The 14,316-nt window shown below is 36.7% G+C and overlaps 1 protein-coding gene across 1 annotated transcript; it reads left to right on the forward strand.

Moving 5' to 3' along the window:
* Positions 1-4,807: 4,807 nt before the first annotated feature.
* Positions 4,808-5,947, forward strand: irgq2 (immunity-related GTPase family, q2; the record flags this gene model as incomplete). Its single annotated transcript, XM_079240234.1, has 1 exon — positions 4,808-5,947. The coding sequence occupies one exon, from the start codon at positions 4,808-4,810 to the stop codon at positions 5,945-5,947; it is 1,140 nt and encodes a 379-aa protein (XP_079096360.1).
* Positions 5,948-14,316: the final 8,369 nt, after the last annotated feature.

Consider the following 14,316-nt stretch of genomic DNA (forward strand, 5'->3'; position numbering starts at 1 on the left):
AAACCATATTTTCTAAACAGCATGATGAAATATTTAGACAACATGGAGTTAGATTAAATTAAAGCACATGATATCTTATTTAAGTTTTTTTTTTTAAAAAAGGAAACAAGCAAATTTAAAAAAAATTTGTTATATTGATCACAAAAGTTTTAAAACAGCAAATTTATTATTTCATTCATTCCTTCATAGTGTGAAGAAAAAGAAAGAGAAAATTGTTTCTATTTAACCAAGCAACAGTTCGATTAATAAGTGATGCTCTGAATATGTATTTAGTGTTTTATTTTATAACGTAATGTACTACATGTTGTCTTTATGATTGTGTGTTCTTGCAGTACTGCCTCAGATCCTAAGTAACTCCAGATGTGATGCTGAGTCAAATGTCCTGACGTGTGTGTGTATTAGTCAGGGGATTCCCTTACCCATGATTACATGGCCGTTTTTGGAAAACCACACTGAGTACTCTTTTAACATCACCGTGTCACAACACAAAGTCACAAGCACCATCACCCTAACGCTGAACAACCACAGCAGATCTTCAGCTGTGTGCATCAGCAGAAATGGAAATGGAGAGAAGAGAAAGGAACTCAATATAAAAAACAAAGTTGTGAAAGAAGGTAACAGCATTTTAATACTCATTTGATCATTTTGATAATCAAAACAAAAAAAGGTGTGAGATCAACAGAAATATTTTTCTGTTCTTAATTTTAGGAGAGACCTTCATATCTTTAAGTAGCGTTGCACAACCAGGAATCATCATTTCATTTTTCATCGGCATGCTGCTTTCGACACTGGTTTTTGGTTTGGTGAAGCTATGCTGCAGGTACACTGTCAAATTTAGAACTGGGGCCCTTTTTATACAGAAATGTCAGATTTTACTGTTGCATAACATTAATCTGTTGCATTTTAATATCTAAATAAAACTTTCAGGTGATAATCCAGCAAAATAGTAATGTTTAGTAAGTAAAATTATATGGACAAAGTAAACAAATACATAAATAAATTAAAAAATAACACAAAAGGGTACTTTTATGTCAAGTTAGAAAATATGGTTACATGTTTTGTTTTATTGTTTGTTTTTTTATTCCAACATTTACAGCCAACTTACATGTTTCAGGAAAAAACAGAAGATTTATGGAAATCTGGTGGAGACTATGGAGATGGTTACAAGTCAAAATGAGTCACAGGTATATATACCAACTTATCAGAAGTACCTGCCAGCTGAAGAATCAGGCTTGATTGTGGCTTTAGTGGCATGTAGTGAAAATAGAGTGGTACACGTACAGTAAGTATAATTTCATGCTGCAACTCTCCTTTAACTTATATAATGTCTATGTTACATCCAACAGATTACTAATGGTGAGACAGTGGAATATGGCCAAGTTCAAAACCAAGAGATGGCCGAAGAAGACGCAGCTGTTGGAAGAACAGATGTAGAGTACTCTGATATTAACTTGTTGGTATTGGAAAGACGGATTCTAGGTAAAGCTGAGCAGAAACACGGCAACGCAGCCACGGAGTATGCTGAAATTAACAAACAAAAGAAAAACAGGAAAAAGACTAGAGAAATTGGAGAAGGCAAAGAGAAAGAGGAGCTAAAACACGATGAAGAGGAGAGGGGAAGCGATGATGGAGCAGTATATTCTACTGTGATGGACCCAATGGATCAGGTTTAATAGACCTTTAATTCATCAGCTAGATGATAAAATTATTCCTGCCAGTAAAGCTGAAGTATTAACTTCATAACCTATAATATTCCTGCATAAAGTTATACTCTTTCACATTTGTAAAAAAAAAAAAAAAAAAAAAAATGCTCATCAGTGCCAGAAGTCCAAAGATCTTTTTTTTTTTTTTTTTGTCTTGTCCAGCATTTAAGCAGGCAAAATGGATTTTCTGGATGCTGTATTCTGCTGGGCAAATTTACTTTGCCAAGGGACACATCATAGATATAATGCTCCCCTTGATATTCTGGATTTTAATTTTATTTTTCTATTTATTTTGCATAATTGTTTGTATTACAAAGTTTGTACTGCTGGGCCGGACCGGAGAGGACAGAAGAGGGACAGAAAGAGAATCAAAAAGAAGAGAAAACAGAAAACAACTTGTAGAGAGAAAAGAGAGAGAGAAAGAAAAACAAAAGAAAAGATTGAAAAAGAGAACAACCTACAAACATTGCGTGTATATAAGCACACATACACACTCACTGCGCCATACACTTATATATACACACACATCCATACACCTATACACACTGGAGTCATGTTCCCTCTGCGGGAGGACGAAGCCATCAACTATCAGGAACTGCAGGTTCATGTTCTTCTGTTTCATTTACTTCCTGTTCTCTACATACCTGTTTTATTTGCTAATTTGTTTGTTCTTATCAGTGTATATTTATCTCTTTGTTTCTTTTCTTCATTGCCAGTTTGGTAGTCTTCACTCTATCAGTCAGTCCAGCCCAGTTCCTGACTCTTCATGTGGTTGTGAAGGTTGTTTAATCATATACTAACATGCAGAATGTAAACATTGTATTTATAGTTGCCAGAAACTTCAAACTGCACTGTATTATTCATACAAGTGGAGTGGAAATGCATTTTATTTATTTTTCATATCACCGGTCTAATTATGCATTTCCAAGTAGTTGCAAACTTTGACAGGAAGGAACAGCCTAAAAAAAACCGCAAACAGAATTTATTTCTGTCATTTTAAATATATAATGCAGTTTAGAAGCGCAGAGGCAACTAAATCTATATTTTTTAAGCTTACTTGACTTCTGGCTTGTTGCATTTTTAGAGAAACATTGAAATGTTCTTAGGACTAATTTCTCTCAGTTTTGGCCATTGAGTTAGTTACTAAATTATGACAACAGCTCAAACTTTTTTTGTATCTATTCTTGTCTTCTATTAGATAGTATTTGAATATAACTGCACTTATGTACAGGTGTTTTTATTTGCTGATGAACTAATAAATAATCAGCGTGTGAAAGAATGCAAAGTAAACTCATCTTCTGGAACCGCAGGCAGGTGTCAAGTGTTTTGCATATTAAGTTCCTCTTAACAGAGGAAAGCGAAACTCTGCAGTGTGGATTCAAAGGGTTTTTACATGCAGCAGAGCATATCTCTGTAACTTTGTTCCCCTTTGTTTGTGAGAGCAAGACATGTATATGAGAGCTGTCATAAAAAAAAAAAAAAAAAAAACAAAGTTGATTGATGGCTTATTGTGGTTTTGTGTCAGCCTAACAGAGAAACAGACTGAAGGGCCGAAACAACAGTTTCTATATTTATTCAATGAAAGCTAATCACTGATGGACATCTTTTCAGTTTTTACACCTGTTATGTGAATCTAAATAATGTCCCATGTAACAGAAATGTCTGTTGTGGCATAATAATTTTCAAAAATCAAGTTGTATAATTGTTAGTGTATTGTTTTACAAATGAATCTGCACACACGTGGACGGCAGCAGCTTCACATACACACAGTAGGCATGCAAACTGTTAAAGTGAAATAGGATTAAGGTTGAGCTTAATAAGGATTAGAATGTTCCACTAGCTGGACAATCACTTTAAATAGATCAACCAGACACTTCAGCGCTACCAAAGCTTTCTCAGCAAAATATTTTAACCAGAGGGTTGTTTCTCCAAAAACACAGGTGAGTGTGTTCTCTTTTTCTGAATGGACACTAAATGAATACTTTTTGTTTATATTGAGATAATGGGACTGTTCCAGGCTTCAGGTTGTTTTGACCACAGAGACGCTGTAAGTTCAGATGTGAGAATTAGTTACACCAGCATCCATCCAGTCAGTTCAAGGAACATTGCAAAGTCCTAAAGATGCACTTTAAATATTTCATTTTGGAATTGAGGATTTTTCTCTCCTTTCCAAGTATTTTTTTCTAAGAATTATTTCTCATTGGATGAAGTTTAATTTGTTCTGATCTGCCAAAAAAAAAAAAAAAAAAAACCTTTAGGATTATTAAATCTGTACAGCTTTTACTTAATTTGTTTCATCAATAAAATTCCCCAATTACTATTTTTTTAAAAATCTTAAAATTCACACAATAGATAAAAACACTATTTCCAGAAATGTTAGACATTTTTAAATATTTACAGATACATTTTTAAATAATTTTACAATGTCTTTTTGAACTTAATAGAAGTGTTGATCCTTTTTTCCTCAATCTGATATTCATGCATGAGTTAACATGAGAAAACTCAACTTACAAGTTGCCCAACTTACAGGTGGGCAACTTCAGTCCTCGAGAGCTGCATTCCTTCATGCAGTCAGAATTTCCCTGCTACAACACATGTGACACACATTAGACTTAATTAGCAGACTTGTATAGAGCTTCATGTCTAAAACATGTCTGCTGATTACCTATTCATTTGAGTCCGGTGCGTTGCAGCAGGAAAACTCCCAACACTTGTAATACTGCGGCTCTCGAAGAGCAGAGTTGGTCACGCAACAACGTAAAAGTACCCCATTATAAGTAGCCTACTGCATTCAAAGTAGCATTTAAGTAAAACCACACATTGTCAGCAACTGTACACAAGTCATGAAAGATCATATATTATTTTACCCTTAAAATGTCCCAAATTATTAAATATAAGTAGATTTTAAAAATGTTCTAAATCAGCAGCTGGGCATTAATTGTTCAAGAGGGTCAAAATAAGGTCCATTAATTTACTATAGTGTCATTTTTGAGCAAAACCATTACTTCTACCTCTTTCTAATCTAGGTGTATTCTTTGAAATGTCTTGAAGTGTTAATACAACCATCCTGGCCTATCAAAGGGTTTCCTTATCTTTCCACAGTAATGGCTGATGTCTTGAAAAGTCTAAACCTCCTTGAGACCCTCAAAGAATCCATAGAGACCAATAAGTTATCAGATGTCAGGGATGCTGTGGAAGATCTCCTCATCAGCAGGATCAACCTAGCGGTGGTGGGCGACCGTGGAGATGAAAAAGCCTCATTTATGAACTCCCTACGTGGCCTCGGGCCTGATGACGAGGGCGCAGCTCCTTCTCCATCCCCTGCTGCAGCGGAAGAAGTGGCCGGCTACCCCAACCCTAAATACCCTGACTTCCGCCTCTGGGATCTACCACCTGTCCCAACAATGTCTTCATTTGAACCAGAGGAATACATGACTAAATTTAAGTTCCTCCGCTACAATGCAGTCTTCATGACATTCACACAGACACTCCAACCCAACAGCGTGCAGGTTTTCTTGGAGGCTCTTTCACTTCAGCGACAAACGGTGTACTTTCTGCTTCTGGCTTCTGTAAAAGACACGGATAAGACCCTTGAGGAGAAGAAGAAAGCCAGTTTGGAAGAGCTGAAATCACAGGGTGTGAAACAGCCCAAGATCTACCTCATCAGACCCTCCATGCTGGAGAAGTTCGACTTCCCTGGCCTGTTGGATGACATGGTTAGAGACCTTCCAGAGGTCCGGGCTCACGCCCTTCTCTTGGCTTTACCAACAATCACTTCAACACTGGTCACACAGAAAAAGGATTCATTCAAAGCAATTATATGGGCTGCTGCCTCACTGTCTGGCGGGATGTCAACTATTCCTGTTCCCCTTGTTGCATCCATGGTGGACTCAAGTATAGCAGTACGGATTCTTCTGAAAGCACAGCTGTCTCTGTGTCTGGATGACAAATCGATCGAGCGACTGGCCCGCCAGCGAGGCATGGACCCCTCAAAACTTAAAGAGCTACGGACGTGCGTGCTGTCGGTAGAGGTCACTAAAGGAGAAGTTAAAAAACGCCTGTCGATGGCAGAGAAGGATTTGGCCACAGTTTCATCAAAGCTGCTACAAATGGCGATGCCTAGACATGCGCGTTCAGCTAGCCGCTCCTTTACTGCTATGCTGCAAGCCTTAAACGGTGCTGTTGATGAAATGGCTGCTGATGGTGAGAACATCGTAGCTGCTGCTCTTGGAGAGAAGAAATGAGTCAAAGCTTTACCTCTGTGTGCAATGTTTCTTGTTTATGTTTCTGCTCAATAAACTTGATATATTTTATGTTTTATCTTGTTTTTTCTATCCTGTCTGTTTCAGCGCAGGACATCTGAGCTGAGCTGAGATTAAAACATGTTATAAGCTTGTCTGTGCCTGTACAGGAGCCACTCATATTGCAACTTTCACTATGAAGAAATCTTTAAATAGAAGACACAGGAGAAAGCTTAGATGCATACAGGATGAAGCTAAAAAAAAAAAAAAAGAAAAAGAAACTTCTCTTTGCGAATGCAGCTATAAAAGCCTGGTGTTCTACGGGCTGCTTGACTGCGCATGCAAATGTTTGGAGCGTTTAAGTCGACTGTGAGAACTTCCTTTTTTAAAAACTTATTTTTAGAGAAACTGTGTGGTCCATACTGCTGTTAGTAAGTCTACTGAGGTAAGAACAAGCTTTTTTTTTTTTTTTTTTTTTTACACTTTTTATTGAAAAGCATTCCTGTTAGTCTGCCTAATTTAATTGAAAATGTCATTTTGGTCTATAAATGTTGATCTCAAACATTCAAGGGCAACAGTGAACAAATCTCAAAAATACATTTCCTGTGGTAAACTGGGCAGCTTTACTGGTGCAGATGAGGGATAAAACAAGATATTTTGTTTGTTGTGCTTCAACTTATTCTTACTGCAGGATCACAACGGACTGGTGGTGAGAAAGGAAACTAAGAGTGCTCTGGTATATGCGAGAAAAGTCAAAAAGGAAGAATGTCACCAGCAGTTTACTGGAAATGAAAGCTACCATTTAAGACTTTAGTCCTGCTTGAAAATGAATATACACACACTCTGGTGGTTGACATTCCTTTTCATAAAAGGTTGTTTTTTTACTTTTCTATTCTTGATATTTTTATATTTGACATATAAGTTACAGTTTGTTGTTATCTGACATTCCTATTTGTTTTCTCGCCAACAGATTTTTCTTGTAACCAAAACAACCCCTTTGTGTTAGAGAATGTTGAGTTGACAGCAAAAGAGGGATCCTGCATTGAAATTAAATGTGAAAAAGAAGCTGGACAACCTAACAGTTACGACGGCAGCTGGTTTTGGATGAAAAACCCTGTTTGGGATGACACGTTAAAGGAGTTTAATGGCACTATTGTTTACAGCAAACATGAGAATCACAATGTCAGTTCACTCTTTAAAAACAGAGTGTCCTATAATGTTGATTCATCTAAATTGGGACCAGAATCAGTGTGTCATATTTTGATCTGTAACCTGAATAAATCTGACAGTGGAAACTATTCATTCAGATATGTAGAGGAAAAAGTAAAATGGGTAACAAATCCAGTGGCAGCGCTAACAGTTCTGGGTAAGTACAAAGTGCAGAAAACATGGATAAATACTGATAATCCTCCTAAATTTGTCTGAACTTTTCCTGAACAACAGTTTTCTCAAACAGATCTACTTTATTAGAATTTGATATAAATGTTTATTTAACTTGGAAGAAAAATGAATAGGTGAGATAAATAAGTTGTCAACAATAAATAATTAAATAAATAATCAAGTAAATGTTTGGGATAAAGTTACATTTTCCTTTTTTATATCATAGTATATTATGAATAAAAATTTCCATTTAGAGTTTTCTAAGCACAACTTGGTCCCTGATTAAAGTAAATATTTGAAATTAAAAAAAATAAAAATAAAAACAATAAATGGAGAACAGGTGGAAAATAAGCTGTTTAGTAACAGGTTGCTTGTACATAGCCCATTTCATGTAGAAAACAACTCAAGTCCTTTACATAAACATCAAAAGCTTTACAGCAAGCAGCAGAAGAAGCATTAAAAATGAAAATTAAAACTAGTTTTTTTAAATAGAAAATTAAACAGGAACAAAAAAAAAAAGTTTAAATAGGCAGAAAAAAGGCAAATAAAATGTATACAGCAGGTACACGTTTCAAACACAATTGTGGGGGGAAAAAAAGCATCACTTTCATTATTAACAACAATAATAATACAACAGATACAGAAACTTTAAGGGAAAACCATTTAAAGAAGAAAATAAAAATGAGCTGAATGGGTATTCACAGATTTATAGCTAGTTAAAAAAGTGAGGGATGACTCCATTTTTTAATCATTTATTTGATTTTAACAGGTTAAGAAAATGTACTGAAAGTAAATGTTTTACTTTTGTATTTAACCTTTATTCATAGTGGGGATCACATTGAGACCCAACATGTCATTTACAAGACAGGCTTGTTGACTAGGGAAACCTGTTAACAGGGTTTAGGATGATGTGTTGGGATATACACACTTTTGTCACACTTTCAGAGACACTTATGGTGTCTAAACCTTCATCTAATTCTTCTGAAGTTAAGAATTTTAACTCAATAAATAGCATCAACAACATACAAGTATGACCAAAACTCCACACTGCAGCTACATATAGATGGTCACTCTTTAAAACATCACTATGATACCATTTGATATCTAAAATGACACTTTTTTTATGTTCATGATTATTTTTCAACTGATTTTGCTTGATTTTGTTTTATGTTTTCTAGACAATCCATGCCTGATCACGTTTGAGACGCCTCCTGTTGTTGTGGAGAATAATGAAGTAACCCTCACATGTTCTACATTGAAGTCATGTCCATCAGAACTAAAAATAGACCAAATGCAGTCACTGTCAAAAGTCCAAATCGGGGACAAAACCAGTGAAAATGTGGCATCAAAAACAATCAGATACAGCTTTAAGACCAACTGGATGGTTAACGGGGCCGAGTTTTCATGCCAAACATCAGACAATGAGGACAAGTATCTGATCAAAAACGTCACTTTAACCGTAGAATGTAAGTCACTGAAACTGTTTCTTTCTGTTGTCGACTGATCATCATTAGACATGAATCATGTTTAATAATGATCCAACTGTAGTTCAAGGGTCACAATCTCATCTCAGTTTAAATCACGCAGTTAATCTGAGCAGCTTCTTGTGAATCTACCACTGAGGAGGATTCAGTGTGACTGTATGGAAATAATTTGTCCAAAACTATTTATCTATTGTTCTTGCTACATGTTCATTACCTATTTGCAAGGACTAAAATGTCTGTGCTTCTGCATTAATTTGTCTGAACAGCAAGTGCTGCATGTTAATTTGTCATAACGCTCTCTGATTTTATTGACACAGATGCTCCTCAAGATGTACGTGCCGTGTCAAGCCCTGAAAGTGTGAAGGAAGGAGATTCTGTGACTCTAACCTGCTCTGCCAAAGCCCAACCCAATGTCACCTTTAACTGGTTTGAAAATAACATGTTCAAATTGTCAGGAACTGAGATGAAGATCACGTCAGCTAAGGATTCAGACACTGGCTCATACCACTGTAAAGCTAACAACACACATGGAAGCAAAGAATCTAACACATTAAATATTACAGTTTCATGTAAGTATTTCCAGTTGAACCTAAATTAATTTATTTATGTTACAGTTTGCAACAATGTGTAAATTTTCTGCTCAGATGTCATCAGTATTCAAAGTCACCATAAAGTAATGTATTTTTGTTGTAGATGCCCCTGAAGTTTATGTAACAGGATCGCCCTCAACCGTAAAAGAAGGAGAGAGAATTTCTCTTACGTGTCATGTGAAGAGAAGCCAACCATCACCACATTTATTTGTTTGGTATAAAAATGGGGCTATATTGAAAACAGCTAAGCAGAATATTTTTCTCAGCGTTCAGCGAAAAGACAGCGGAACATACACGTGTAAAGCTACTAATACAGTGGGTTCTGGAACATCACGATCCTTTCATCTGAACGTTCAGTGTAAGTTTTACACACTCCTGTGCCGCATAAATTAATGATGACAAAAAAAAAAAAGCAAAAGAAATCTGCACGGTTGCTGTGGTGTTCTGTGAAACTTAAACAACTATTTCTTTGTTTTTCTTTTTTTCCCAGACAAGCCAAGGAGCAATGTTGCCATTTCTGGTAGTTATATTAATAATGAAGTGAGGGTTAACAGCAGAATCATATTTACCTGTAACACAGAAGCTAATCCAGAACCACATTACTCCTGGTTCAGTTACAAACAGTCTAATCCCACATACAAGACACACATCGGCTATGACCAGAGTTTTACTTTAGCTTCAGTCCAAAGAGCAGATGAAGCCTGTTACACATGCAACGCAAGCAACAGTATTGGTGCAGGGGAAACTAGTGAACCGATGTGCATACGAGTACGCTGTAAGTAACTATTTCTTTATGTGTGTGTGCGTGTGTGTGTGTGTGTGTGTGTGTGTGTGTGTGTGTGTGTGTGTGTGTGTGTGTGTGTGTGTTTATGTAGGCTAATTACAGTCTTGTGTAGGTTACAAGCTTGTTTCCATTCAGGGCAACAGTTTGATCGAGCTGCATGATTAACTTGTAAAACTGAAAATGGGTTAAAGTGCCTGTTAACGCTTTGTAAAAACCACAGACAGCAAACGGAGAAACAAAATGAACATTCCCTGGTTTGTTTGGTGCTACCACACACAGTGAATGAAAACCTCATCTCTCCACAGTTCCTCCCACCAATCTCATGCTGAATATGGACGATAAAGTCAGAGAAGGCCAATCCGTCACTATCAGCTGCTCTGCTGAAAGTTTTCCATCATCAGCCTTTATACTAAAACATTTTCAGTCTCAAGAATGGCACGACATTTGGAACTCTCAAACATCTAACAACCACAACACAATACGCCACAGTTTTACAGCATCTCCAGCTGACGCGGGGCGTTACATCTGCATCGCCTCAAACAGCGAAAACACAACACAAAGCCAGGAGAGGATACTGGTCGTTGAATGTGAGTGATCATGTGGCGCATTTGTTTTTGTTAATCTAATGTCATCACATCAGTTTTCATTCACCTCAATGTAACAAAACAAAATATTCCCTCAGAAGTGAATCTTTTAGATTTTGTCATACTTTGTAAAATTTAGCCAGTCAAAATTTTAAATTGTGTGTACATTACAACACTGACAGAAATGTCCTGTATTGTTATATTATATAGCATATTATAGATTTGTTATATATGTTAGGAGTGTAAAGGCCACATGTGCATAGCTGTGTTTTCTGTAGAGTCCTGTAAGAACTATAATCCCATGAGAGGCCGTTCCTGATTGTTCTCTTTAACCAGGAAAAAAACTAATTCTGGTTCTAAAGCATGTTTCTAAAGGATTGTATATCCTAATTTTGTGTTAAGTGTGGTCTGGAAGTGTGAAGTGGGATGATAGTTGTTAATACACAGGAATTATTAAGTTGCAATATGCAGTTTGAGCCATTAGGTGGCACCACAGCCTTCACAGTGGACCTTTAAAATGACTTTTTAGAAGTTTTTGTTACTTCTAACTTTAAATGATTGATCTATGAAAGCAGCCCAGTCCAGTCTCTGCCTCCTAAATAGATTTAAATTTTCATAGTGTGGATAAGCTACTACAGTTTAATTTCTGTTTAAATAGAATAATTAATGCTACACATACTGAAATAAACCTGTGGTGTTGTGTCTTTAGAATCATACTTTTCCATACAGTTAAACAGTCATGCAAGAGTAAAAATTGTTCGGTTTTATTGAGTCTGAAATATGTGAAAAGTGAACATAAATATGGGATAAAATCTCTTTCCTTTGTGTTTTATTTGTGGAAACTCAGATGTTCCAAAAGATGTGACGGTGTTACCTTCACCTGGGTTTGTTGTGAAAGAAAATGATTCAATCTCATTGGAGTGCAAAGCCACCTCTGATCCACCAGCCGAAGTTTTCACCTGGTTTAAGGACGAAATGGCATTCAACAACAAAAAGCAGAAATACTTTATACATTCTGCCAGTCCTGCCGACAGTGGACAGTACAGCTGCAGAGCAGAAAATAAGATTGGAGCTGGAAACTCACGGAAAATTGATGTTAAAGTAAAGTGTGAGTATAACAATGTTTTTTTTTATGGTACATAAGCTATGTTAAAATACCACACTTGGTAAACAGAAGCTCATTGATTTGATCATGTCTATATTTCCTTTCCCACATTGATAAATCTAAACATATTCCATTATTATTTCATACTGTTTAGATGCACCAAAACAAGCAATCATCATAAAAGGGACGGATCGCCAGCTGAATGATGGGACACGTGTTGTGGAGATGATTTGCAAGAGTGACTCTTATCCTGATGCTACATATTCCTGGTACAGTAAAACAAAGGGTCCATTGTCCACAGGAAAGACCTTCAAGGTGAACTCGGAAAAAGGAGGAGAGTACTACTGTGTTGCAAAAAATGAGATGGGTGAAAAATTCTCTGACCTGTTCAAACCTTTTCCCAGTGAGTGAATATTAATGTTTTTACTCAGGGAAGCAATTGGGAACACAATACCAACGCAGATCTGTCACCATGGTAATTTTCTCTTTCTTTTCACCACAGACACCAAGATGATTGTGTTCCTTGTGCTTTTCTTGCTCGTTTTCATTCCCTTACTGTTATTCATGTCATACAGGTAAAGTGAATAAGAAGCTTTTTTTTTGGTGGAAAAAAGAAGCATGATTACACATTATTATTCATGTATAACAGAACAGATTAAATTGTTAATACCATTTTGTTTGCAGATGTACAAGGAAAAGATATACTCAACAAGGAACTGTGAACACATGGCCATGTAGTAGTTTTCTGGTAATGGTTCATACATGAAAACCTTTTTATATCCGCATTGAACAAATGTAGATAAACAAGTGTTTGTGTGGACACTAATTCAGGCACGGTGGACTATAGCCAGAGAGAGGAATACCAGGAATGAGATGGGTTTGGTGGAGCCTTTCAGGAGCAGAGATGACCTCTTGACAGACCAGCCTTGCCGTCTAAATGCCCAACGACACCAACGCGGTTCAGACGTCACGTAAGACGGCAAACATAAACACTGTCACCACCCAGGACAAGCAACACTCTGTTGGACTAGGAGCCGGATGCTGCTGCTCATTTGTCAAACAAAGAAACCATTTTCAAATCATTGAGATATGAATGAAACAATAAGAGTCTGCCCGGTTCTTATTTGAACCACCATGTTTTTTTCTATTTTTTTCTTTTCTTTCTCTTCTACAGGTCTGCGTCCAACATCAACACAATTTACTGCACTGTGAATCCAAATCCAACTCATCTAAATCAGGTCTGTCAAGCTGAGAAAAGAAGCACATTAAACCAAATGAATATAAAAATATTTCTCACAATATTAAATGTATCTCTGAAACAAAAGTACTCTTAATGTGAAAGCTGTCTTCTGTAGCAAGTTCAGCATTTTTTTTTATAGCACCTATTCACAACAAGGTCATCTGAAGGTACGCTTCAAGATACAGTCCAATTATAATCCAATTAAAATAAAATCCTTATATGATCTACATTCATCCAGTTTGTAATAACTGTCTTCATTTGACTTTATTCATGAAAAATAAATGCTTTGCTATGGAAGCCAGCAGACTGCATCAAATCTTCTATTCAGTTCCTGAGCATGAACAGGCCGGTGGGTAAAAGGACTGGGGAAAAAAAAAAAACAAAAGCCTTCATGTCAGATTCAAACCCAATTTATCTCTTTCACCAGCTTAATACACTTACAATTCAATAAATACATAGATATAACAGCTACATTGTGCTGGCATCTGCCTCCTGCAACCTTCATTTGTAGAATCACACTGCAGACCAGCGGATGAGTGTTTGCCTGCTTGAGCTGTTGCTTTCCATCCGTCTGCTTTAGCTGTGTCTTCACGGATTTTCCTGTCATTGAATGTCTCTGTAATTACTGTAATCACTCAGTTTTTGCAGATCAGTCAGTCAATGGACAGCTTGTAGCTTTCAGTTTAAAGCATGAATGAACTGATTCAGTTTCTGCTCCATTCACCGACGTGTTTCCGTCTGCATCTGTTCAGGCTACGTCTGCACAACAGCCAGCCAGACAGCAGGGCGGACACACAGAAGACGATTCTCTCAACTATGCGTCTCTGCACTTTCCAAAGAAACAGAAGTGAGAATTTGTGTTTTAGGAAAGGAAGAAATTATGTTTTACTGCCCGTGGCATGTTTAATGATGTTTTTTTTTTTTTTATTGTAGTAGTAAATTGGAGGAGGTAGCCATTTACTCCAAAGTGTCCAAGCTGAAGTTGAAGCCATCTGAAGAGGTCAGAAACCTCTAAATTACATTTCTATCATCCTTTATACTCAGTTGTAGCGTGTACTTTGGGAAACCAAGTACATTTAATACACCTTTAAAGAAATAATCGAGGTGAAACTTGCAATGAAAAAACATCCAGCTGCTGTCATTAATTTTGTTTTTTGTTTCTATTTTCCGTCAGAATGACAAAGGAGTGATGACCGACTATGAGA

Source organism: Telmatherina bonti (genome assembly GCF_933228915.1).
Source record: "Telmatherina bonti genome assembly, chromosome: 5".
Classification (NCBI taxonomy): Eukaryota; Metazoa; Chordata; class Actinopteri; order Atheriniformes; family Telmatherinidae; genus Telmatherina; species Telmatherina bonti.